This window comes from Lonchura striata, chromosome 8 (genome assembly GCF_050655825.1).
Source record: "Lonchura striata isolate lonStrDom1 chromosome 8, ASM5065582v1, whole genome shotgun sequence".
NCBI classification, from domain to species: domain Eukaryota; kingdom Metazoa; phylum Chordata; class Aves; order Passeriformes; family Estrildidae; genus Lonchura; species Lonchura striata.
The window spans coordinates 2,336,205-2,359,432 of record NC_140710.1 but is presented as its reverse complement, the minus strand read 5'-3'; the positions used below and the strand labels follow the sequence as shown (position 1 = coordinate 2,359,432).

The 23,228-nt window shown below is 49.2% G+C and overlaps 1 protein-coding gene across 3 annotated transcripts; it reads left to right on the top strand.

The window, feature by feature from the left end:
* Nucleotides 1-801: 801 nt before the first annotated feature.
* PGM1 (phosphoglucomutase 1) lies at nucleotides 802-22,812 on the top strand. Of its 3 annotated transcripts, XM_085586143.1 has the most exons (12): nucleotides 1,148-1,282; nucleotides 2,831-2,893; nucleotides 11,438-11,600; nucleotides 12,384-12,530; nucleotides 13,487-13,612; nucleotides 14,144-14,334; nucleotides 14,650-14,804; nucleotides 15,779-15,894; nucleotides 18,959-19,094; nucleotides 20,547-20,730; nucleotides 21,484-21,618; nucleotides 22,577-22,812. In XM_085586143.1, the coding sequence occupies exons 2-12, from the start codon at nucleotides 2,891-2,893 to the stop codon at nucleotides 22,664-22,666; spliced, it is 1,446 nt and encodes a 481-aa protein (XP_085442269.1). In that variant the 5' UTR covers nucleotides 1,148-1,282; nucleotides 2,831-2,890; the 3' UTR covers nucleotides 22,667-22,812. The 3 variants fall into 3 exon arrangements, with proteins under 3 accessions (XP_021393604.1, XP_085442269.1, XP_021393603.1); XM_021537929.3 differs by lacking the exons at nucleotides 1,148-1,282; nucleotides 2,831-2,893 and adding an exon at nucleotides 802-1,068; XM_021537928.4 differs by lacking the exons at nucleotides 1,148-1,282; nucleotides 2,831-2,893 and adding an exon at nucleotides 7,465-7,857.
* The last annotated feature ends 416 nt before the right edge of the window (nucleotides 22,813-23,228 follow it).

Sequence of the window (23,228 nt, the reverse complement as noted above, 5' to 3'; positions counted from 1 at the left end):
TTGAGGGGAGACATTTAGGAGAAAAAAAATCTCTGTATCAGGTAATTTCAATTTCTGGAATGTTACCCTTTTTTGAGAACTAGAGCTGTAACAAAATTCAGCTTCTTCAAGGCTTTGCTAATGCTGACCTTCCGTGCCCCCACTTCTGGGGCTCTGGGGGGCTCCTGCTTCTGTGGGGTGGTCACTTGAGCCAGGGCCTGTCTGTCAGGCCTGTGGGGACATCCTGCTGCTGGCCACAGGGACAGGCAGGGTCTGGAGCACCTGGGACAGCTGGGGGTTCACCTGGAGAAAAGGAGGTTCAGGGGGGCCCTTCTGGCTCTTCACAACGCCCTGACAGGAGGAGTCAGGCTCTGCCCCCAGGGAGCAGGGACAGGAGAAGGAAAAAGGGCTTCAAGTTGTGCCAGGGAAGGTTTAGATTGGATCTCAGGGAAGATTTCCTGATGGAAAGTGTCCGGTCCGGTGGTGGAGTCCCCATCCCTGCGTGGATTTAAAACCCGTGTGGGTGTGGCATTGGGAACACGGCTTAAGCGGTGGCCTTGGCGCTGCTGGGGAACGGCCGGACTTGAAAATCTTAAAGCTCTTTCCTAAACCTAAACCATTCCATAATTGCGCGGCAGTGGCTCGGATGGAGCAGAGCACCAGGGCCCGGAGGCGCTGGGGGCTGTGACGGGACAGGGGAGGACACGGATGCGGTCCCCTGGGGCTGCTCCCGGGCGGGGAGCGCGGGCGGTGCCTTTAAGGGGCGGTCGCGGGGCGGCGGCGGCGGCGGGGCCGGGGCGGCCGCGGTCCCCCCCGGCTCCCGGAACTCTCCCGGCGCCGGCCATGGTGCGGATCGTGACCGTGCAGACCAAGCCCTACGGCGACCAGAAGCCGGGCACCAGCGGGCTGCGCAAGCGGGTGACGGTGTTCCAGAGCAATGCCAACTACACCGAGAACTTCATCCAGAGCATTCTGGCCACCGTGCCGCCCGCCGAGCGCCAGGACGCCACGCTCGTGGTGGGGGGCGACGGCCGCTTCTACATGAGAGACGCCATCCAGCTCATCGTCCGCATCGCCGCCGCCAACGGGGTAAGCACCGGGCGCTCCGGGGCTCCGGGCTGCGCTCCCCGCCCGCCGGCAGCGCGGCCGCGCAGCGCCGGCGGAAATCGCTGGCACTCGGCGTGGAAGTAACGCGGTGAGTGACAGATGAGCTGGCGGGGGACAGCTCGAGGTCCACGCAGGAAAACCCCCCCGGCAGCCTCTGCCTGCCTGCGGGAGCGACTGGACATTGGCCAGGGCGGAGGTATGGAAGCAAACACGACTTTGCTCTAATTCCGTCTTCTTCTGTGGTTGTGTTTTCTAGTTAAAACACAAACCAGCGGCACGGAGTGCGGGCGGAGAGGTGTTGGGAGGGGACAGCGTTCCCTTCCACAGCACTGGAGTGCATCTCGATGCTGGGGGATTCCTCCGTGGGTTAGTTCAGCCCAAGGGAATTCCAGCAGGGAATGTGATGCTGGTGGTGAGAGATGTGCTGAAGGCAAGTTTGCAAAGGGAGGCTTTCCCCTACATTAACCCTTTTCCAAAGGAAAATTATCCCCTTCTCCTGGGACACCTGCGCCAGCAGCAAACATTCTTCTTCATGGACCACAAAGCAGAGAGGGGCTGAGGGTGCTGGTGCTACGGGTAGAATCTCAGAGGTATCTATTTCAGATTCCCAGGTGCCCAAATACCTGTAAATATCTGACTTCTTAGGAAAAAACCCCAATAATTTGTGATTGCCATCTTCTTAGGGCATAAAGAAGCAAATAACTGGTTCATATTAATTTTAAGCCATGTAGAAATTTGTCTTTTGTGATGTGTGGCAGCTGCTGAACTCTGATTCCATAGCCCAGCATCCCTGGGTGCTGTGTGCACCTCTGGAAGTGATGGATAGAGCAGCCTTCCCTGATGGAAAAGCAGCAGGCACTGCTTTATTTATTTGTTCTGGGAGGGGGTGGGAGCTGGAATATGCAGCATTCCTGCACACACAGACAGGATCCCTGTGGATCACTGTGAATAAGCAGAGTGGGGAACTTGTTCCCTGGGATGAAGTGTGAGTTTGTGCAGCTTTTTGGATGCGCACCAGGGGCCTGGTGGGATGTGGCAGCATTCCAGGCACTGACTTCTCCATCATTTACACTTCAGCTCCATCCCAGAAGCAGAGGCCTGGGCTAGAGCCGTGCTGGGGGCTGATGAGGTGTTTTGGGAAGCGTGGAGGGCTGGGAATGTCTCAGATCTTCCCCTGGACCGTGCAGCCACTCACGTAGGAGCAGAGCTGAGCTCACTGCCAGAGCTGCAGCAGCGGCTCCCAAGGGCTGTCTTTGCCGGCAGGAATTTGCCTTGGAGCATTTTATCCATGTGAATTCCAAGTGCTGGGACAGAATTGGCTCTAAAGTCAGAAAATGTTTCGGAAAGGCAGGAAAAATGGGAGGTGGGGGAAGGCAACGTGTGGAAGAATATGTAGGTTGATAAATGAGCAGCAGGTAAAGCCTGGCTAAGTAACCAGAGGTACAGAGGGCACTGGAAAGTTGATTACAGATATGTGCTTCATTTTAGCAGCTCTGGCCTAAATAAGGCAGTGCAGAAACTGCCAAACTCAAGAGTAGCAAAACCCTCTGGTCCCAAGAAATGACTAAAACCAGAGGGTTTCTTTAGCAAATGCAAAGCACTGGTTTTAAATAAATTTTGATGTGTTTTGGAATGCTTAAGGGATGCTTGGTTTGTGGGGTTTCTCTGTAATTGCAAATATCAGTTCCCTGGTGGTAACCACAGTGTAGTTAAGTAAGTCTCTTAAAATCCTCTTTCTTCATAGTAAATATGAAGTGACTGGAAGTTCCCTGCCCTTCAAAGAGAAGGATGGACAACTTCATTCATGGTAAGAAAGTGCCCTGCAGAACAGGGACCAGCACATGGAACTTGTTCCTGTGGGTTTGTCCAGGTGCTGGGACTCAAATATCTCCTGATTCCAGCAGCCAGGTCTGGGGGGAAAACTCAGCAACCTCATGTTGAGAAAAGCTGAGTAATTCTAAGAAAACTGCTGGAAAAGTGCATTTCTGGTCCTGAGGATGAAGAGGTGGTTGATGAATGCTTTAAAATCAAGTGGTGTTAAGATCTGGTCAAATGGTGCTCTCAGGTACAGGACAGACCTGAGGACCACAACTAATGATCTTCAGTTTTACAACATAAAAGGAAAGGATGCTAAAATTAGCCTGACTTTTGTCTCCACCAGGAATGGTTAATATAGAACTAAGTATTTATTTTTAAGTAGCAACTACTCTGTTTGTAGTTCTGAGATTAAGGGGCGTTTATCTTATTTTAAAAGTTACATTTCTGTAAGTAAACTGAAATTGTTTGCCATTCCCAGTTGACATCCAGTGTAACCTACCAGCTTTGTTTTGGTCTGTGTGCCAGCTTTCCTTGGTATTATTCCCACATGGTGAGTCTGACTCTTTAAATCCACAAATCAGATCTTCACAGTTCCTGTTGGAGCATCACTGATCAGCAGAATTGTGGCTGTGCAATAATTTTATGTCAAAAAGGACAGAAACTGTAAATCCAGGTGTGATGATAGAAGCAGCACTAGGCTGATGCAGTGACACTGTTGCCTGCTGCTCCCCAAATTTACTGCGTCCTTGGTTCCTTCCTAACTGAAGGTGTTTGGAGTGCCAGGCTGTGCCTTGCATGTTAAATAGTGCCTGCTTTTGTTTTATAGCTGCAGGACAATCAGGCTTTTATTAGAAATGCTGCTCTCTCCCCCAGGAAGTTTGTGTTGGCTGCTTTAACCTTTCTGTCCCCTCAGTTACCCAGAGAAACCAAGTGCTCAAACCTGTTGCATTTATTTATCACTGCTCTCCTTTGGTAGCTCCCTTTTTCTTTGTGCTGTTCTGCCACAGCTCCCACACCATTTCCCACTGAGATCTTCCCTTTGAGTAAAAGATCCTGGGATTCAAATAATCAAAAGAAAGTGCTTATAGAGAGAGAAAGTTCTTCCAAAAAACAACCAGGGTTAGATGTGGTGATGCTGGATCCTTCAGGCCAGAAGGAAAAACCTCAATTTCTGACTTTCTTATGTTACTGTTTTTCTCAGAGGCAGAAGGGGAAATTGAGATGTGATATCTAAAGTGAGGAAATAAATACCACTTGTAGCTATTTCCTGGCTGCAGATGATGTGGATTTTAGAAGACAGCAGCTGCAGTAGCTCTCACAGCCTCTTTTTACACCAGCCTAGACTCTTTTTGCCTGTAAAGTTAATTGCCTTATGTCAGTTTACAGTGGAAGGTGATTAAGTATTTAGGTTGTCCAGTTTCAGTGCCCCTTTGGAATTTTAAACTCTGCACTCATGAAACTCCAGCTCAGAGCAAGAGCTAAGGTGCTTTGCAGTTAATCTCAGCAAATCCAGCAGGCAAAGTTGAAATTCATCCTACCAGGGATTTAGCTGTAATCTCCTGGGACAATGCATGGGCAGACACCTTAGCTGGGGCTGGGCTGGCTGGGCAGAAATGCCTTCCCCTTGTCAGGGCAAAGTTTGGGACAGGGAGCTGGGCTGGAGAGCTGTTGTCCAGGTGTTATTCCAAATCTGAGCTCACCAGCATTGAGAAATGCATCCTGTCATGACCCTGAGCTGGCCAAAATATTGATTAATGCTTCAGATGAGGAGATGAAATGTATTTTAAAAATAAACAGAGATGGCTTAGATATCAGTAAGAACGAAGAATTCTGAAATAATCAAAGTATAACATCTACACTTATAGTACATATTCATAGTACAAGTTGCAGAGTAACAAAATAAACAGCAGGTGTGATGGGGAGAGGACAAACACAGTTGTCAGGAGCACCCTGTCATCCAGAAAAGCATCACTTCTTGATTTTAAAATAAGTTTGTTTTAAGTGAAAATCAGGAAATAAAGCCTCGCCAGGAGCACAAGTCCTGAGCTGGGGGACCAGCCCTCAGAGAGGATCTGGTCTGGGTGTGGGAGATTCCAGCAGGACTGGCTGAGGGCATTCTGTAGGGAAGAAATTCCTCCCTGTGAGGGTGCTGAGGCCCTGGCACAGGTTTTCTATAGAAGTTGTGGCTGCCCCTGGATCACTGAAAGTGTCCAAGGCCAGGTTGCACAGAGCTTGGAGCCACCTGGGGTAGTGGAAGGTGTTTTTTGGGTTCAGGTGCAGATTTCCAAGAGCACTCAGAGCTAGGGGCTCTATCTCAGCAGGCTGGGGCCAGAAATCCTGGAGCACTGAGGGAATCCTGCTGGAATCCCTCCCCTTTTCCCTGCTGCAGGGGCTGGACAGCAGAGATAAAATGCAGATTTGGGCATGCTTTGTGGGGCTGCCCATGGAACAGAAGGTTTCACAATCCTGGTGGCTGGTGTGTGCTTCCCTGGAAAGGAAGGCTCAACCCCTGCAAGTGGGACAAACCTGGAGATGGGGACTCATTCCCAGCCCTGCCAGTCCCTGTCTCTGCCACCCAACTTTTCAGTTGTTGTAGGAACAGAACTGTCTCTTCCTTCTGGAGTGATTCAAATGTGAGTGCACTTGTGCTGTTGAGATGGGGCCAGATCTTTTTTTGCCCTCTGGAATCTCTACAGCAACTTCCAAACTGGGATTTTTAATTAATTCTTAATAGAAACAAAGTGTGAGCAGCACTCCTTGTATGACCAATAACACCCTTGCAATCTATTTCTTTTTCTTGGGCTCCATTTGTTCTGGCATTACCAAATGCCACTCCCAGCCGTGGCTGCCTGCACTAGAGTCATCCTCAGCAGAAATGTTATTATTATATTATTTTAATATTCATTTACTAGAATGTGCTTCACTTTATGTACATAAACACTGCATGAATGACCCTCCTCCCCTGCTTAATTTAGCTTAATTCCTCTGTCTACTCCACATACACTGAATTACACACAAATCCCCACCCTTCACAGGCTTTTCCCTGCCAGTGAATCCAAGCACATCCTGCAGTCACAGGAGCTGCTGGGTGTCCTGTGCCCTCCTCCTGTCACTTAATGCCATGGCATTTCCCAGGGCAGCAAGCAGGGAAAGAGCTTGCTTGGGCCTTTTCCTGCCAGGTGTAATTTTGGGAGCTGGATTTTGGGTTCTGTGCCACTAGAGGGAAACCTGGGCTTTTGCATGGAAGTAAAGAGAGCTGCAAGATGTTGGAATAGTGTGGGTGGATGAAACACAAACCAGTGTTGCTGTGTATCCCAGGCAGTCTCACTGCTGGGGTAAAAGGTGTGTTGGGTCACACAAATTATCCAACTCCATTTCAATGTGCTGATGGATAAATCAGGATCCTGAGGACATGGTCAAGTGGTGGCTTTGGCAAGGTTAGGATTATCTGGATTATCTCAGAGGGCTTTTCCAAACTTCACGGTTCTGTGATGTTTTCTGGAAGAAAAGATGTCAATTATTGGAGCAATGACAGAACCAGCACCACAGGGAAGAGTCCCTGAGCACCTCCAGACCTGTCACAATTCAGCTGTGTGTACACAACTCCTTTTTCCTGCCTTCAAGGGTGGGACAAACAGAGTCATTACCAAGTGTCTGTTCTTTAATTGCTCCAGTGTTATCTATATATTGTTTGCAGAGGACTCTGAGTGTCGTTAAAGAGGCTTGGAGGAAAGGCTGATTTTACAATCATGGAATGGTTTAGATGGGAAGGGACCCTAAAGCCCATCCTATTCCCCCTGCCCTGGGCAGGGACACCTTCCACTATCCCAGGTTGCTCCAAGCCCCATCCAACCTGGCCTTGGACACTTCCAGGGATGGGGAGTCCACAACCTTCCCTTCTTTCATTTACCTTCCCCATGCTTGGGGTGATGAGGCTCCACAGCAGTTTCATGGGATCTGAGTCTCTTTCTGTTTGTGTTTAGGCTGCCCCAAAATCAGCAGCATTATGGGATGCAGTTTCTCCCAAGCATTTGATGTTTTTTTGTGGTCTTAATCTGGATGAGACTTGCTGAGGCTCATGAGGCTTTCCAGTCAAAGGCTGACCAGCTGTTTCTGCTGGAAATTCTCCCTGTGGTTCAGGGAGCCGTGGGAAGTCAGGTTGTCAGGGCAGGAGTCGCATGAGCGAACGGGAGGTAACAGATCTGTTCCCTTCCATTTTAAGAGTGACCTTTAACTCACCAGACTTTGCAAAATAACTCCAGCAGGATCCTGCTGGAAGTTTGTCTCCAGAGCCCAGCGTGCCCCAGCCCTGGCCTGTGGATCTGGGAAAACACATCCCAGCAGGGCTGGGCTGCTCCTACCTCCCTGCCTGAGGGAGATCCACAGGGATTGACACTGCTGGGCTCCATGGGATGGCTGGGAGCAGTGCCTGTGGCAACCAGGAGGTGACAGAGAAGACAGGAATCCTTTCCAGTGAGGGACAGCAGTGTGGAATTGCGAGTTCTCCCTGACATTGATCCCCTGCCACAAGTGTGAGGACACGGCTTCGGTTACAGAAGGTGCAAGGAGTTATTTTTGGGTGTTCAACAGCTCCCCCGAACTCCTGGCTCATAGGTGGGCCATTGCTGTGTCAAGGTTTTGGGGGTTAATTTTGCCATATTTGACTTTTTAAATGCATCTGTGTGAAAAAGGGACATGGAAGACGCTCCCCTGCCTCTGGTGACGGTGCCAACAGCTCCCTACAGCGACCAGAAACCGGGAACCAGCGGCTTGAGGAGGAAGACCTTCTACTTTGAATCCAAGCTGAACTATTTGCAGAATTTTATCCAGAGTATATTTTTTTCCATAGACCTAAGGGATCGCCAAGGAGCCTCTCTGGTGGTTGGAGGTGATGGGAGGTACCTCAATAAGTCTGCAGTGGAACTGATTGTCCAAATGGCTGCTGCCAACGGGGTTGGTAAATGTTAAAGGGCTGAATTCCTGTGGGGTTGGCTGAGCAGAAATCCATCAGAAATTAGGCACTGTAAGATTTAATTTCCCCAAAGGCTTTGTTTAACTGTTAATAGCGATGTTTTTAATGGCAGATCAGTTGGGGAGTGCAGAAATTACTGGTTTTTCACTCTAAGTGTTGCAGTTGGGCAGGGAGTGCACGTGGAGAAAGGAAAATAAATTCTGCCTGGGGTTTGTGTGTTCCTGTTTTGTGCTTTGACATGTCCCAAGCTGTTGGCACCTGTGGATTTTTCAGTGTTTCCACGAGAATATAAAGCCCTGATACTGTTCAGAAATGAACTACCAGGGAGAGCCACCAGAGTGGCAAAGGAGAACAAACAACCATGTTTTGCCTTTCTCACCAGGTGTAAGTTGTGGCAGTGGGATAAATGCTTAGGGAGCCTTTGAAAATTGATATGAGGGTTAGCAAGTGAGTGACAGCCTTTATAGGGAGCTCAGTTGTGCTGGAATTCTGTGTTTTGGAAGCAGAGCAAGAGGTTTGTGTGTTTGTGCAAGATTGTGGTTCATGCAATGGGCTTTTGTCTTTGTTTCTTTCTGCTTTTTAAAAAGAAAAGGCTCTGCTGTCTATCCTGGATCTCAGTGCAGAACAAACTTTGTGCAAAGGGACCTGGATTTTAGGAATTTGACAAAAAACATGACTAGGGCAGTGTAATCGGTAGTGACTGGGAAAATAGGATGAGATTTTTTTTTTTTCATTTATTTAAAAAATCAATCTATTTTCCATCTTGTGGGGGAAATATCTTCAGGCATTGCAGATTAATGTCTTCCTTTGAAATCAGTGTATGGGCAGAGCAGAAGAGCTGGAAAATGTTCACAGAGCCAGGCTTGGAGTGCCCAGCACCAGGACAGATCTCCTGGTGAGAGGAGATCGGGCTCATCTTCACCAGCTCAGACTCTGCTCTCCAGCAAAGAACTTTTCCTGGGCCCAGGTCTGCCTAAATGGGATTGAGAGGGTGGTTTGGCTATTTTCCATGGATTTTTCTCAGTCTGGCTGGTGCCTGTCAGTGTTGTGCTCAGGGTGTGGGATTGGTGGCTTGGGCTGCATTTCCTGCACGGAAAAGGCTGCAGGGATGGGCTGGGGCCACCATGGAGCTGCAGCCACCAACTTCCATGGCCTGGAAAAGTGTTCCCAGTGTTCCTGGGGGGAGGAGGGGCTGCAGGAGCTCCCTGTGTGCATCCTCATGGGGCTTTCAGTAAAACCAGGGTGGAATTATTGTCTGGATGGTTTGGAAATGCTGTAACCCAAACTTGCTGCACGAAGTGGGTCTGTTTTGAGAAATCCATGAAAGGTGTTTGTCCATCCTTGCAGCCTGAGGTTTTCCTCGTAAGAAATTCCACAGACTCAAAAAGGATCATGTGTAAATCGTTCAGCACATTGTTACACTGTTAACCTTCCCCAGTGGTTACCACAAAGAATTCAGCATTGGATGGGTGGGGAATGGCAGCTGAAAACCTTGGGAAGCCAAGGAAGACCCAAATCACAGAGCAGCTCACATGGAAACCAGCGTTTCTTCCTTTCCTTATTTTCCCCTTCTTCTGCAGCATTCCTGGGGCACTGATGCCCAGGGGTGCTGCAGAATGTGACCCTCAGAGGGAAACTGGGGAGCAGGAGGGAAAGTTTTGCGTGAGGTCCCATGAATTCTCAGGGAAGCTGAAGGAGCAAGGTTTGGAGGCTGGAATAAAGCACAGGACAAGGGGTGTCTGAGAATGAGGGAAAAGCAAACCCTGCATCAGATGAAACGTGAGGTGCAATAAATGAGTGATCAGTGTGTGGGCACAGTCAGGGCTCCAGTATGAGCTGCTGTGGGCAGCTGGAGGCAGGGCCCTCACTTTGGGTTTGTAAAGTGCTTTTTTCACATTTCTGCTGTTATTTGCTAGAAGTGCAGCTCTGCCAGCAGCTGGGCTGTGACAGCTGGGCTGGGATGGGCAGCGAGGTTGGGGCTTAGCACCTGGCAGTGCCAGGGGACAGGAATCACAGCCATCCTGTGCCCTTGGCTCAGCACCCACCACAGCTTGGGAATGCTCCTCTTGATTCCTGCTCCAGCTTGTGACGGAATGAAATCCCTCTTTTCCCAGTGTGTTCTGGGTCTGACCCCCTTGGTTGGTGCAGAGGAGTCTGCTGTGGTTTTCAATCCTGTCACCTCATCTGGGGCTGTGGGAAGGAGTGTCTTCTTCCAGGGAATTCTCCACCTCCTGGTTTATTGCCTGGGTTCTGGAGCTGGTGTATCGCTCAGCACATTGTTCTGGATCCAATCTCAGAGATATCCTTGGATTTATGGGAAGGAGGTGTGCTGCCCACTGCAAGGAAGAACATGCAGCTGCTCCCAGAATGTTCAACTTTTGTGTTCTTTTGGCTTCTCTCTGCTCCATTGTGTGTTTTGAAGGCAAATTTTGATACCACAGCCAGAGGGAATGCTGTTTTTTGTGGTGTTTAATGCCTGTGGAGAGCTCAGCCCTTCAGTACATCCAAGTGCAGCATTCATGGAGGGAAATGCTCCAACAGAGCGGGGTTGGATATGCTGTGGGGAGCTTTGCAGGAACAGGGCTGTGCTTCACCTGTTGGCAGAGTTTGGGGTTTGGGCTGTGTGGGAAATAGTAAAGATAAGAAGACTTCCAGAAAGCTGTGAAAGCAAGCCTCAGAAACAGAGCAGAGAAGTTAGAGCTAGCTGAAAATAGAGAAGTTATAGAAGTACAGCAAGCAAAGACATGAAACAATAGTTTGAGTTTTAGGCTTGGCCAAGATAGACCTTAAGACTGCAGAAAAACATGCTTAGCATCATAGTAGAAGGTTTTAAACTTAATAATTGTGTATTGTGTAGTGTTAATAGAAAGCATACAAGCAAACATAGTGTGAAGCAGATGTAGCTGTGCTTTTAGTGATTGGCTAGAACAATTATCTGTAAGCTTTAGCAATATGCTATTGGCTAGAAAGTTTTTAAAATGCTCTGTACCAAACAAATCTTTGGCTGCTGCTGACAGGACATGAGTTGTTGCCATATTTCAAGTGTCTCAACCATGTTGTGAGACTGATGCCACAATAAAGCCCAAGGAGAATGTCCCAGCAGTCCTGTCCCATTTGTGCAAACCTCCAGTACTGTCAGTGCAATGGGCCAAGACTGGGCAACAAGTTACATGAACTCCATGCATTTACAGAAGGCTGATTCATTCTCTTTATTATGAAACCCACTGCTTTTTTATACCCTAGTTCGCTACACGTGGACTTGATTAATTTAATTAAATGTAATTTTAATTAAAACGCTATCACCACTGGTTAATTAAGAACCACCCTTTGGTAAACAAATCTCTGTAACACATTCCACATTCACAATACCAGGTGTAGCAAGTTAAGATGAGAATTGTTTCTCGCTCTTTTCTCTGATCCTCTGACAGCCTTTCCCAGAAGGATGCCTGGGAAAGCTGTCTGCTTGTCTCTGTGGCCAGAAGCAGACAGTGTGGCTGTCACACCAGCACAGGCTGGCTCGGGGCTTTGCCCTCAGAGAGTTTTGTGCTCCTCCCCTGCCAGATCGGGCGCCTGGTGATCGGGCAGAACGGGATCCTGTCCACGCCGGCCGTGTCCTGCATCATCCGCAAGATCAAAGCCATCGGGGGCATCATCCTCACGGCCAGCCACAACCCCGGCGGGCCCAGCGGCGACTTCGGCATCAAATTCAACATTGCCAACGGAGGTCAGGCCCTTCCTGCTGCCTTCTTCTCACTCTTGTTATTGCTCTTTGTTTCTCGTGTCCACCCTGTGGGATTAAGCCCTTTTCTGACCCAGACATGGGGTAACTGAGGCGTTTTAAAAACTTCTGTTCCATTTTCAACCCAACCGTTTGGTTCCCTTCCAACCCAAACCATTTTCAGTTTCATGGGAAGGGTGAGACAATTCAGATGTTATATTCACTCTATTACAATCAGAAGCCAACTATTTCCTAATTACAGTACACTGTAAGTGTTTCTTGGCCTATCAGCTTTAGTCACACCATGCTGTAAATGCCTTAAAGCCAATCCTTTACAATAACTCTACATTGGTCCTACTACAATACTGCAACACAATACATCTTTCACTGTTCTATTTCTCTATAGTATCTGGTCTTATTTGCAAGGCCACCCATTGGAAACTTGTTTCTAGTTCCATTTCTCTCAGCAATGTTTGTCCTATTTCTAAGTCAGCATTTCTCATCTCAAAGTTTGCATACAGATGCACACTGTGTGAGCCTTCTGTCAGGCTTTGAGAATTCCCTACAATTCATTTCCCACTCCACCTGAGAATCCAATTTTCTCTTCATATCCCAGGAATCAGAGCCCTGAGCATTGGTTTCCCTAGTGGAGAATGTGATGCTCTGGTCCCCTCATTCCCTGAGGTTCCTCTTCCATTCCCAGCCCAGGTCTTTGCAGTATTCCTGAAGTTCACTCCTCTTGCAGCTGGACTCTTTTAACATCTTCCACTTGCCCATTTCATTTTGCAGGTCCTGCTCCTGAAGCCATCACAGATAAAATTTTCCAAATCAGCAAGAAAATTGAGGAATATGCAATCTGCCCAGATCTCCAGGTGGACTTGGGCACCATTGGGAAGCAGCAGTTTGACTTGGAGAACAAATTTAAGCCATTTACAGGTAAACAAATGTTCCTCCTCTTGGCAAGGCTGAGGAATTGTGGTGTTTCTGTGACCTTTCAGACCTCTCCTCATCTGTTGCATAATCCCGGTGAGGACATTGCTCCTAGCATTTAGTTATTTGTTGATTTTGATTGATACCATTTTCTGTCCTACAGAAGTTTCTACTTCAGTAGCAAAACCTTGATCCATCAAACTTTCCTAAAATCAAAGGCTGTTTTTTCCTGTGAGGCAAACATGTACTTGAAAACAGAAAAATGCAGTTACAGTGCATTTTCCTAATTAAAAATTGCTGAGTTTAATCTTTCAACTGACTTTTTTCCATGGTTTCACATATAAAAGTTGTTGCTGTGAGTGGAAAAGCTGTTACATTTTACATGTGACTTTTGTCAGTCAGCAATGAAATATGAAAAGAAATCATAAAAAGACTTTTTAAAATACTGCAAGTATTTTTTATCATCTCCTGGTGCTTGTAATTAACAAAGAAATAAGTTATAAGATGATAAAAGTTGGTATTTCTCTCAGTCTCTATTTCTTTGTAGAGGGATTTTTATGCTGTATTTTGTTCTTATGTTGGCTGTGAAGGTGCAACTTTTTGAACTATTAAGTTCACACTTCCCATTGACTTTAGTGGAAATTAAAGATCTGATTTATATACAAATTTTTAAATTTAAGTGAAGTAGGATTGAGCCCTCTGGAAGGAAGTCCAGGGAGCCTTAACTGGGAGCAGAGTTCGATTTTTTTGGTCCACTTGTGACCTGATTAGCAGGGAGAGCCTGTAATTAAATCCCTAATTTAGCCCCATTATTCCTGTCCTTATTCTGATTCTCTGGGCTGTCCAAGGGCTTTGTGCTGAGCCCTGGCCCTTCACTCTGAGGACCCTCAGCACAGCAGCAGGGCTTGGTTATCACAGTTCCAGCCTGTGAGGGTTGATCCCTGGCTCCTGCTCTTTTCCAGTGGAAATTGTGGATTCTGTGGAAGCCTATGCCAGCATGCTGAGGAATATCTTTGACTTCAGTGCCTTGAAGGAGCTGCTCTCAGGGAAGAACCAGCTCAAGATTCGCATCGACGCCATGCACGGGGGTAAAAAGGGCTGGGCTTGGGGCACTGTGGGGTCAGGGGTCCTTGGGGATTTGTCACCTACTTCAGACAGGAATTTATATTGCAACTGTGGGGTTTGGTTTGTAGCACACTGGATTCTTATTTTTGGGAGCAAACTTTTTATGTCTTGTGTTATTTTCTTTTGTCAAGTGTTGTGTTTCGGGGGCTGGAATGAGCTGATCTTTAAGGTCTCTTCCAACCCAAACCATTTTAGGATTCTGTGAAATGTTTCATGCAACCCTGAAATGGTTTGGGCTGGGAGGGACCTTAAAGCTCATCCAGTTTCACCCCTGCCATGGGCAGGGACACCTTCCACTAGCCCAGGTTGCCCCAAACCCTGTCCAACCTGGCCTGGGACACCTGCAGAGATGGGGTGGATTTTGATATGAGCTCCTAAACCAAAAACCACCCAAAGTGACCCAAACTGAGCAGCCTGAGGTGGGTGGCACTATGGCTGGTGCAGAGCTGCCTGGAGGCTGAGCCAAAATCTTCCTCTCTGTTTTGCTGAGACAGTTGTGGGCCCTTATGTGAAGAAGATCCTGTGTGAGGAGCTGGGAGCCCCAGCCAATTCAGCTGTGAACTGCACCCCCCTGGAGGACTTTGGGGGCCACCACCCCGACCCCAACCTGACCTACGCTGCTGACCTGGTGCAGACCATGAAGACAGGAGAGTATGACTTTGGAGCTGCCTTTGATGGAGATGGGGTAAAGGATCTGCTCAGAATTCCCCTTCTTTCCCTCTGACCAGCTCTGGAGACTGAGGTGCACCTTTTCTCTCCCTCTCCCCTCTGTAATCATGAGTGAAGTGAACCACTCGCTGCAGTTTGCCACCACAGAAATAGTTGGATACTCTTGTCAATAATCCCAAGCTGTATTTAAATAACTTCACAGCTGTGAAAAATCAGCAGGGAGGCAAAACACTATGGAGACACTACTATGTAATTTTCAAAAAACCTCTGGGAACTGTTGGGTTTATGGGCTGGGCAGAAAGCTGAGCTGTGCCTGTGCTGTCTCCCCCAGGACCGGAACATGATTTTGGGCAAGCATGGCTTCTTTGTCAACCCCTCTGACTCAGTGGCTGTCATCGCTGCCAACATCTTCAGCATCCCCTACTTCCAGCAGACCGGGGTGCGTGGCCTGGCCCGCAGCATGCCCACCAGCGGGGCCCTGGACAGGTAACAACCCCCCCCAGGGCAGGTAAACAACCCCCCCAGGGCAGGTAACAAACCCCCTGGGCAGGTAACCAACCCCCCCTGGGCAGGTAACAACCCCCCTGGGCAGGTTACAGCCCCCCCAGGCAGATAACAACCCCCCCCCCCGGGCAGGTAACAAACCCCCAGGACAGGTAACAAACCCCCAGGACAGGTAACAACCCCCCCAGGGCAGGTAACAACCCCCCCAGGGCAGGTAACAACCCCCCCAGGACAGGTAACAACCCCCCAGGACAGGTAACAACCCCCCAGGCAGGTAACAACCCCCCAGGACAGGTAACAACCCCCCCCCAGGACAGGTAACAAACCCCCTGGGCAGGTAACAACCCCCCCATGGCAGGTAACAACCTCCCTGTGGGCAGGCACAGGGCAGGGAGCCCTGCCAAGGCACGGTGTGCCCCTTTCCATGTGTTTCACCCTGACCCATCCCATATATTTGCTCTGGTGAGGAGTGTGGCAGTGCCAGGGCAGCAGCGAGGTTTGATGGGTTAAACCCTGACTGGGGGGTTTGATGGGTTAAACCCTGACTGGGGGGTTTGATGGGTTAAACCCTGACTGGGGGGTTTGATGGGTTAAACCCTGCCTAGGGATGTGGCAGAGCTGAGCTGAGCTCCTGGCTCTTTCTCTTCCCTATAGATAAGCCCAAACAAATTACTCTACTAACCCTTCTTTTCCTTAAATTTGATAGTGATGCTTTCTTGGTGAAATGCTTTGAGATTTGCAGCCTAAAATCACTTTGAAGAGTTGTGTGTTTGTATCTGTTCTGTAAATGCACGTCCCACCCATCTCCCAGATATCACACTGGGATGAAATTGAGGGATTTTTCTAAAGCAATGGCATTCCTTGCCTTCAGTGGCACCCCAGGAGGGCTGCTGATCCCATTTCCCTGGAGAGCACCAAGAATCCAGGGATGTGACTTGGCCTTCTTACCTTGGCAGGGTGGCCCAGGCCACAAAGATTGCTTTGTATGAGACTCCAACAGGCTGGAAGTTCTTTGGAAACTTGATGGATGCAAACAAGCTGTCTCTGTGTGGAGAGGAAAGTTTTGGGACAGGTAAGTCAGCATTCCCAATTTCACCCATGATGGTGGTGTTCCTCCTCTTAGTTGTTTATTCCTTAGAGCTTGGGATTTATCTTTCATCTGCAGTTGTTAATACTTGTAAAATACTAAAATATAAAAAAGCTTGGAGGAATTGGTGTGGAAATGAACACAATGCTAAAGGTTTTCTGAGGTAGGAGCTCCTTCTCCTCCAGCTCTCCAGGAAGGCACGTGGAGATGGAAGTTTGGGGGCCTCTTTAGGAGCCCAGTCACTGAGTCTGTGGGGATTAAAAGCAATGCTAAATGTATTTTTCAACTCTTGGTGGCCAGGAAAACCTTCTCAATGTTTTCATTTCTGGAAAGAAATACGGTTTGGAGCACGGAGTTTTATTAGGGAAGGTTTCAGGTCACTATTAAATCTCTGAGCTTAATAGGGCCCTCATTTTCCTGTTCTGAAAACAAGGTATGATTTATAAAGTTTAAATTAACACTTGCCTTTGAAAGTCTAAGTGAGCTATTGAGTTACTGAGAAACAAAGTGAACATCACAAGGAATTTACTGGGGGTGTGCAGGGAAGCTGATGGGAGCAGGATTTGCTCCAGGTCAGAGCAGGGTGCTCAGGACAGTCAGGATTCCCAGGAGGTCTCTGCATTCCCTGAGCTCTCCCTGGCATCTCCCCTGTGCTTTTGTGTCCTGTCTGTGGAAATGGACCTTCCCTGCAGGCAGGGCTCTGAATCAGCACCTGACTCCTGCACAAAGGCTGAGTTTTATCTGGTCTGAATTCTCCCTGCAATGTTGTTTTTCCTGTTCTTTAAGGGTCTCTGGTGGGATATGCAAGGCACAAGGTCCTGAGGGAATTTCTCACTCAAACCTTGTGTGTTTCCATACCATCAGCCCAGAAAAACCTTTTAGCTTGTGTGGGGGTGCCTTAAACCCCCAAATACCTGGATTGAAGTGCTTCGTGGAGCTGGGATGCACAGCTTGGCAGGAAAGGATTACCCAGCTTTCCTGGGGCTGAGGAAATGGGATCACAGCTCTGGGGGACAGCAGGCTGCTGTGGGGCAATATTTTTGCAGTCAGATATTACTCTGATATCTGACTGGGATTTGGCTGTGGGTTGGAAGAAAAGGTGAATTTCAGAGAACTTGGTATCTCTGTAAGGAAATCTTGAAGTAAATAATGAGTAAGGAAAGCTTCTGGAGTTTTGCCCTGAGTGATTTCAGCATCTGCTGAGTTTATATCCTGGACTTTGGCTAGTGAGAGGGTAGTGGTGCCTCAGGAGATAAATAAAACCAAATTCCTGGAGCTGCTGATGGGAGATGATCTCAAATGAGCAGCTTCCCAAAACTGTTTCCACCTTTGTATGAGCAACAAGCTCAGTTTCTCTCCATCCCTAAGGGACTGCCTCCCAAAAATCAAAGTGATTCCAGTCTGAGAGAGGTTTGGGATTTTGGCCAGGCAGCAGCACATCCAAGTGGTGGGAGCTGAAGCAGTTTTAGGGGAACAGACTGGGAAAGGGCCCAGGAGAGTTGGACTCCCCTAAAATGCAAAGGGGTTTGCCCATGTGGCAAATGCACTTAGGAAGGAAAAAGGAATGAAAAGGGGTGAGGAGGGTTGGCTGATTGGAAGCTAATGAGGAGTTGTTTGGAGCTGGACAGAATGGGAGTGTTGAAAGGGAGAGAGGTGAAGGAGCAGCCAAAAGACCCAGTAAAAATTGAAACAAACTGTGAGGCAGTGGGACTGGAGTGCAGCAGCAATTAGAGTAATGTGACATGACAGAATTCCTGCTTGCTTCCTTGGGTATTTTATTCTGGCAATAAGTTGATACATCACATGGGACTGGTGTTTATTTAGAATTCCTCTCCATCACCTCTGCCCAGCTCTCTCCACCCTGAGGGACCGTGGGGATAATTTATGGCCACATCTACAACAGTGGGATTTGTGCAAAGCACCACATAACCTCTGTCCTGCCCCCAGCCCTTTCCCAGAGGATTCCCACTCTGGCACTCCTTCAGAGGGTGACATGGCAGCTCTGGAGTGCTCCTGGCATTTCTTTAATACCTGTTTGGAGGTTTTCCAGAGTGGGAAGGAGAAAACTTTGCATCTGTGGGGCAGAGGGTGGAACCAGCACGCCAGAGGCACCGAGTGTGGGCTGGGTGTGCTCTGGGTCATCTGATCCCATTTAATTTGGGGGCTGTGTAAGGTCCAGCACCTCTCGGGTTTCCCAAGGGATAGTGCTGTGTGATCCCACTGTGCTTCCAGGGCAAGGCTGGGCTGGCTCTGGCTGCTTCCTGCTCTCCTTGCTGTGCCAGCTTTAGGGGAATCCACAACAGGAGGCAACGGGCACAAACTGAGGCCCAGGAAATTCCACCTGAACACGAGGAAGAACTTCCTTACTGTTGGGACAGATTGCCCAGAGAGGTGTGGAATCTCTCTTGCTGGAGACATCAAAAATCTGGATGCAATCCTGGGCTCAGGGATGGCCCTACTTGAGCAGGGAGGCTGGGCCAGATGCCCCACTGTGGTCCCTTCCAACCTGACCCATTCTGGCATTCTGTGAATCCTCCTTTAGCCAAGAGAGGGGCTCTGGAGGCTCTCTTGGTCTCTGTTCTGGGGTGATTTTGGGGTTGTTGGGGTTTGGTTCCTCAGGAGGGCTGACGTTCCCCTTTGTGCTGGGCCAGGAGATGATCCCAGGGTGCTCCTTGGCAGACAGGACACAACAGCTGCTGAGGATTTTGATGTTCTCCTTGTTGATGCTCTCCTTCTCAAGCTGCTCCTTTGCATTTGCCTTTTGTTTTTTGTTTGATGCCTTTTTCACTGTGCATTCCCCATTACTTCCTTGGGAACAGAGTTAAGGATGTGTGAACGATGAGTGTGGGTGTTTTAAAAGATGCTGAGTGTTTTATTTGGGCTGGAGCTGGAGCAGATGAGATCCCGACCCATTTTAATGACACAGCAGGGATGGAGCTCTGGAAATGCTTCCCATTTTTGAGCTGTGCAGGGGGAGGGGAGAGAGGAGATGAGGTGGGGGCTGTGGTGTGAGGAGTGGGAATTGTGTCTGTGCTGTGGCTCCCCACAGGCTCCGACCACATCCGAGAGAAGGACGGGCTGTGGGCAGTGCTGGCCTGGCTCTCCATCCTGGCCGCCCGCAAGCAGAGCGTGGAGGACATCATGAAGGACCACTGGCAGAAGTACGGCAGGAACTTCTTCACCAGGTGGGGAAAGTGCTCCTGACACCTCCCATTCTCTGTCCTGTGGCAGAGCAGAGCTCTGATGGCACTGCTGTGTCACCACCAGACTGTTCCTGTGTCATTGCACTCCCCAAACACTTGGCAGAATTCCTGGGTGCCACGAAATGGTGCTTCACCATAACCCTTCGTGGTGTCCAGCTTTGGGTTGTTACTCCAGATGTAAATCTGGTACCAAAGTCTGGATATTTTATAAGTGCAAAGCACCTTTTTTTTCTTTTAATTGAGATTTTTTTTCCTTCAAGAGTAATTTTTGCCATGGGATCAATGTCCTTGAGACCCCACATCACAAGTTAATTTGTGATATCTTCAGTGACAGTAGCATCTCACAGAATGGATGCCCAGCCCTATGGCTGTTATTTACCTGGCTGAGTTCCTGTCCAGTCCCCAAATATTCAAATTTAAGCTGCAGTAGACATGGAAGATGGCAAGGGAAGGAATGAGAACCAGCCTGCACACAAGCAGAGGTGGGAACACTGTGAAAGCATTAGGCAGAAATCTTCCAGCTTGGAATATCTATGTGAAAATTCCATCTGAAGTTGCCAAATGGAAGAACTTGCCTTTCCTTTGTTTCTTTTCTTTCTTTCCCCCCCACAACTCACCAAAAACCCAGCACACATCTGAAGCATGGAAACCTGGGGGAAAAAATGCCAAAGTCTAGGATGAGAAGGCAGCATTTTAGCCCTCGAGGTGTGTGTGCAGAGCAGGCTGAGCGCAGGGGTAGGGCGGCAAACAGAGCGGCACAAATCCTGGGATCCTGGAGTGGGCTCCAGCCTCTCTCTGCTGCCTCTCCTACCCGGGCAGGGACATCAAAGCTGGCACTGGATGTTTTCCTGCTGCAGTCACAGCTGCAGTTTGCTGGGGGGATGCACTGAGGCTGTTCACAGTAACCACGAGGGAGCTGGTGGGGTGCTGTGGGCACAACTGCAGGAAATTCTTGGCAGTCACTTGGATCTTGGCCCTGGCCCTCGGTCTGTGATACTTGGTGTGAGACAGCACTTTGTGCTTTCATCTCCTGGCACCAAATGCCTGTGATGTGCTGTGCTGTATCCCAAGGATTTGTGTGGATGTGATGTAGTGCTGCACATGGATCCTTCCCTCTTTTCATAGAATCCCATACTGGGTTGGGTTGGGAGGGACCTTAAAGCCCATCCAGTGCCACCCCCTGCCATGGCCAGGGATGCCTCCCACTGTCCCAGGCTGCTCCAAGCCCAGTCCAACCTGACCTTGGGTACTTCCAGAGATCTGGGGACAGCTTCTCTGGGCAAAGTGTTCTGGTGCTTTGATGTGCCTTTTCTGCCTGTCCTGCCCTCCAGGGTGGGAGCAGAGAACACCCACAGAACTTGAGAAGGGCATCCCAAACCATCACAACTCATTGCATCCTCCCTCCCTAACCCCTGTGTGTGGTGCTGGCTGCAGGTACGACTACGAGGAGGTGGATGCAGATGCTGCCAACAAAATGATGAAGGATTTGGAGACGGTGATGTTCGACCGCTCCTTCGTGGGGAAGCAGCTGTCGAGCGGGGACAAAGTCTACACGGTGGAGAAAGCCGACAACTTCGAGTACAACGACCCCGTGGATGGCAGCGTCTCCAGGAACCAGGTGGGCACAGCTCCCCTGGGCTGAGCTGGGACTGTTTTCTCCATGTCCTGTTTCCATCTGGAGCAGTGGGTTGGGAATGCTGTGTCTGGCAGCCAGGCGCTCCCTGGCTCTTGTTTCAGGCTCTGCAGTGTGGGTTAAGGATGGGCATTAATCCCTCTGGGAGTGGGGAGAGGGGAATACAGGAGACTTCTGTGGCTCCCTGAAGAGGACAGAGGGTGCAGGTCAGGCACAGCCATGCTGGGTGATGCTTGTGAAGGCTAGACAGAGTTAAAGAATAAAGTAGGGATCTATTGAAAGGATTTCCTCAATGGATCCACTTTGGGCAGCACACGAGCCCAGCCAGGGCTACACCCAAGATGAACCAAAATGGTCACAAAATGGATGACTAGTCACAAAGTCTCTCACTTTGATCAGTTTTGCTCCATTTGCATCTTGGAGTTCATTGTCCAATTCCAGCTTTAGCCCATGACGTCCCATGCTTGTTTTTCTCTCTTGATTTTGCTGTTTATGCTCTTGGGGCTGAGATTTGGATCATTTGTCCTTGGTGCCCAGCTGGAGCAGGAATTGTTTTGTCTCCCTGCTCTGTGAAGGGAGCCCACCATTCCCTAATATGAATCTCAGAATTTCACACTAAAGCAGCACAGGATCTGAAGAAGATAAAAGCCAAACCTGAGGCACCATGGGGACCATGGAAAAGCCCTTGGCTACCCAGGAGCCCAGAGCTGAGAGCTTCCCTCCCTCCCTCCCTCCCAGGGCTTGCGGCTCATCTTCTCCGATGGCTCCCGCATCATCTTCCGCCTGAGCGGCACCGGCAGCGCCGGGGCCACCGTGCGCCTCTACATCGACAGCTACGAGAAGGATGCTCAGAAGATCAACCAAGACCCACAGGTGGGTGCTGCACCTCACTCCTGCCACTGCTGGCTGCCAGAGCTCAGCACTTTCTTAGCCCTGTTTTGCTTGGAGCTGCGTGGATGTGCCAGAGGTTTGTATCTTTCATGCCAGTATAAATAGGATTATTTAAAAAAAGCTCAGTGTGGAGTAAGTATTCTGGGAATCCCTCACGGCTGCCTCTGCCACAGCACAGTTTTCCTGTCTGTGTTATCCCTGTGCCTGCTTTAAAAAAAAATCAGTGGATCACAGGATGCAGCTGTACCTGAGGTGAGACTGCCCTGTTTTGTACTGAGTTCAGAAAATGTTTTGCAACATCATTTGCAAATGCTGCTGAGCTCTTGTAGGCACTGGAGGAGAACAATCCTCCTCTTATATTCAGGTTTAGCCTGGATATAAGGATATCAGGAAAGGGTTTTTCACTCAGAATATGAAGAGGCTCCCCAGGGAATGGGCACAGCCCCAAGGCTGCCAGAGCTCCAGGAGTGTTTGGAAAACACTCCCAGGGACAGGGTGGGATTGTTGGGGTGTCTGTGGAGGGCCAGCAGTTGGACTGAATGATCCTCGGGGATCCTTCCAACTCAGGATATTCTTTGATTCTGTATTCCCCAGCAAACACTCTGTGGGCTCTTTGTGACTAACTTACTGTGCCATAATTAACAAAAAGACTGAAAATCCCCCATTCTGGGGGTGGAGGGGAATTTAGGATTTACTTGTCCTGTGCTGACGTGGAGTTTGGGATACAGCAGAGGGAGAGCGGCAGCAGCGCCACTGGAGCTTGGGATTTTCTCTGAGCACTTCATCCCTGTCCCTGGTCCCAGAGCTCAGGCTGTGAGCCCCAGTCAGTCAGGAGAGCTGAGCTTTGGGTGTCCCAGGCTGACCTGGATGCGAGGGATGCGGCGTGGGAAGGCTGCATGTGCAGCTCTGCAGTTCTGAGCCCTCTCTTTCCTCCCTGCAGGTGATGCTGGCACCTCTCATTTCCATTGCACTGAAACTTTCCCAGCTCCACGAAAGGACCGGCCGCTCGGGGCCCACCGTCATCACATAGAGCCACCCTGGGCTGGAGCGAGCACTGGGGCAGCCCAGCCCCTTCCCCTGGCAAATTGTCACTAAAAGAGGAATATTGATTTTATCCCTGTATTTAAGAACACTGTTTTGCTGCTAAGGATAGACAATAAACCCCAGCCCTCAGCACCCCTTGTCCCTTATGCTGCTTCTCTTTGTCCCCAGCACTGCTGGAGGTTGGGTGTGGTGCTCCTTACACAACTTTTGAGGCAGCACGTGGACTCCTGGCTTTTCCTTAAACAAAAGGCTCTAGGAATAACAGGGGACACTAAATTCTTCAATAATTCACAGGCTTTTTTTTTACTACCTTGGAAACTTTCCTGGGAAAGAAGCACAAATACTTTATCCCAGTTCGGATGAACTTGTTTGCTTGAATGGGGACAAGTAAGAGCCTTGGAATAATCAGATTTGCAGGCATTAATGTGAAATATCTTATCCAAGGGCACAGAGAGGGTCACTTTGGAGACAGCTGTAGCTTGGTTTGATGTTAAGGCTGTACAGATGCACCTTCCTGCCCTTTTCCTGGAAGTACTCCCATTAGTAGG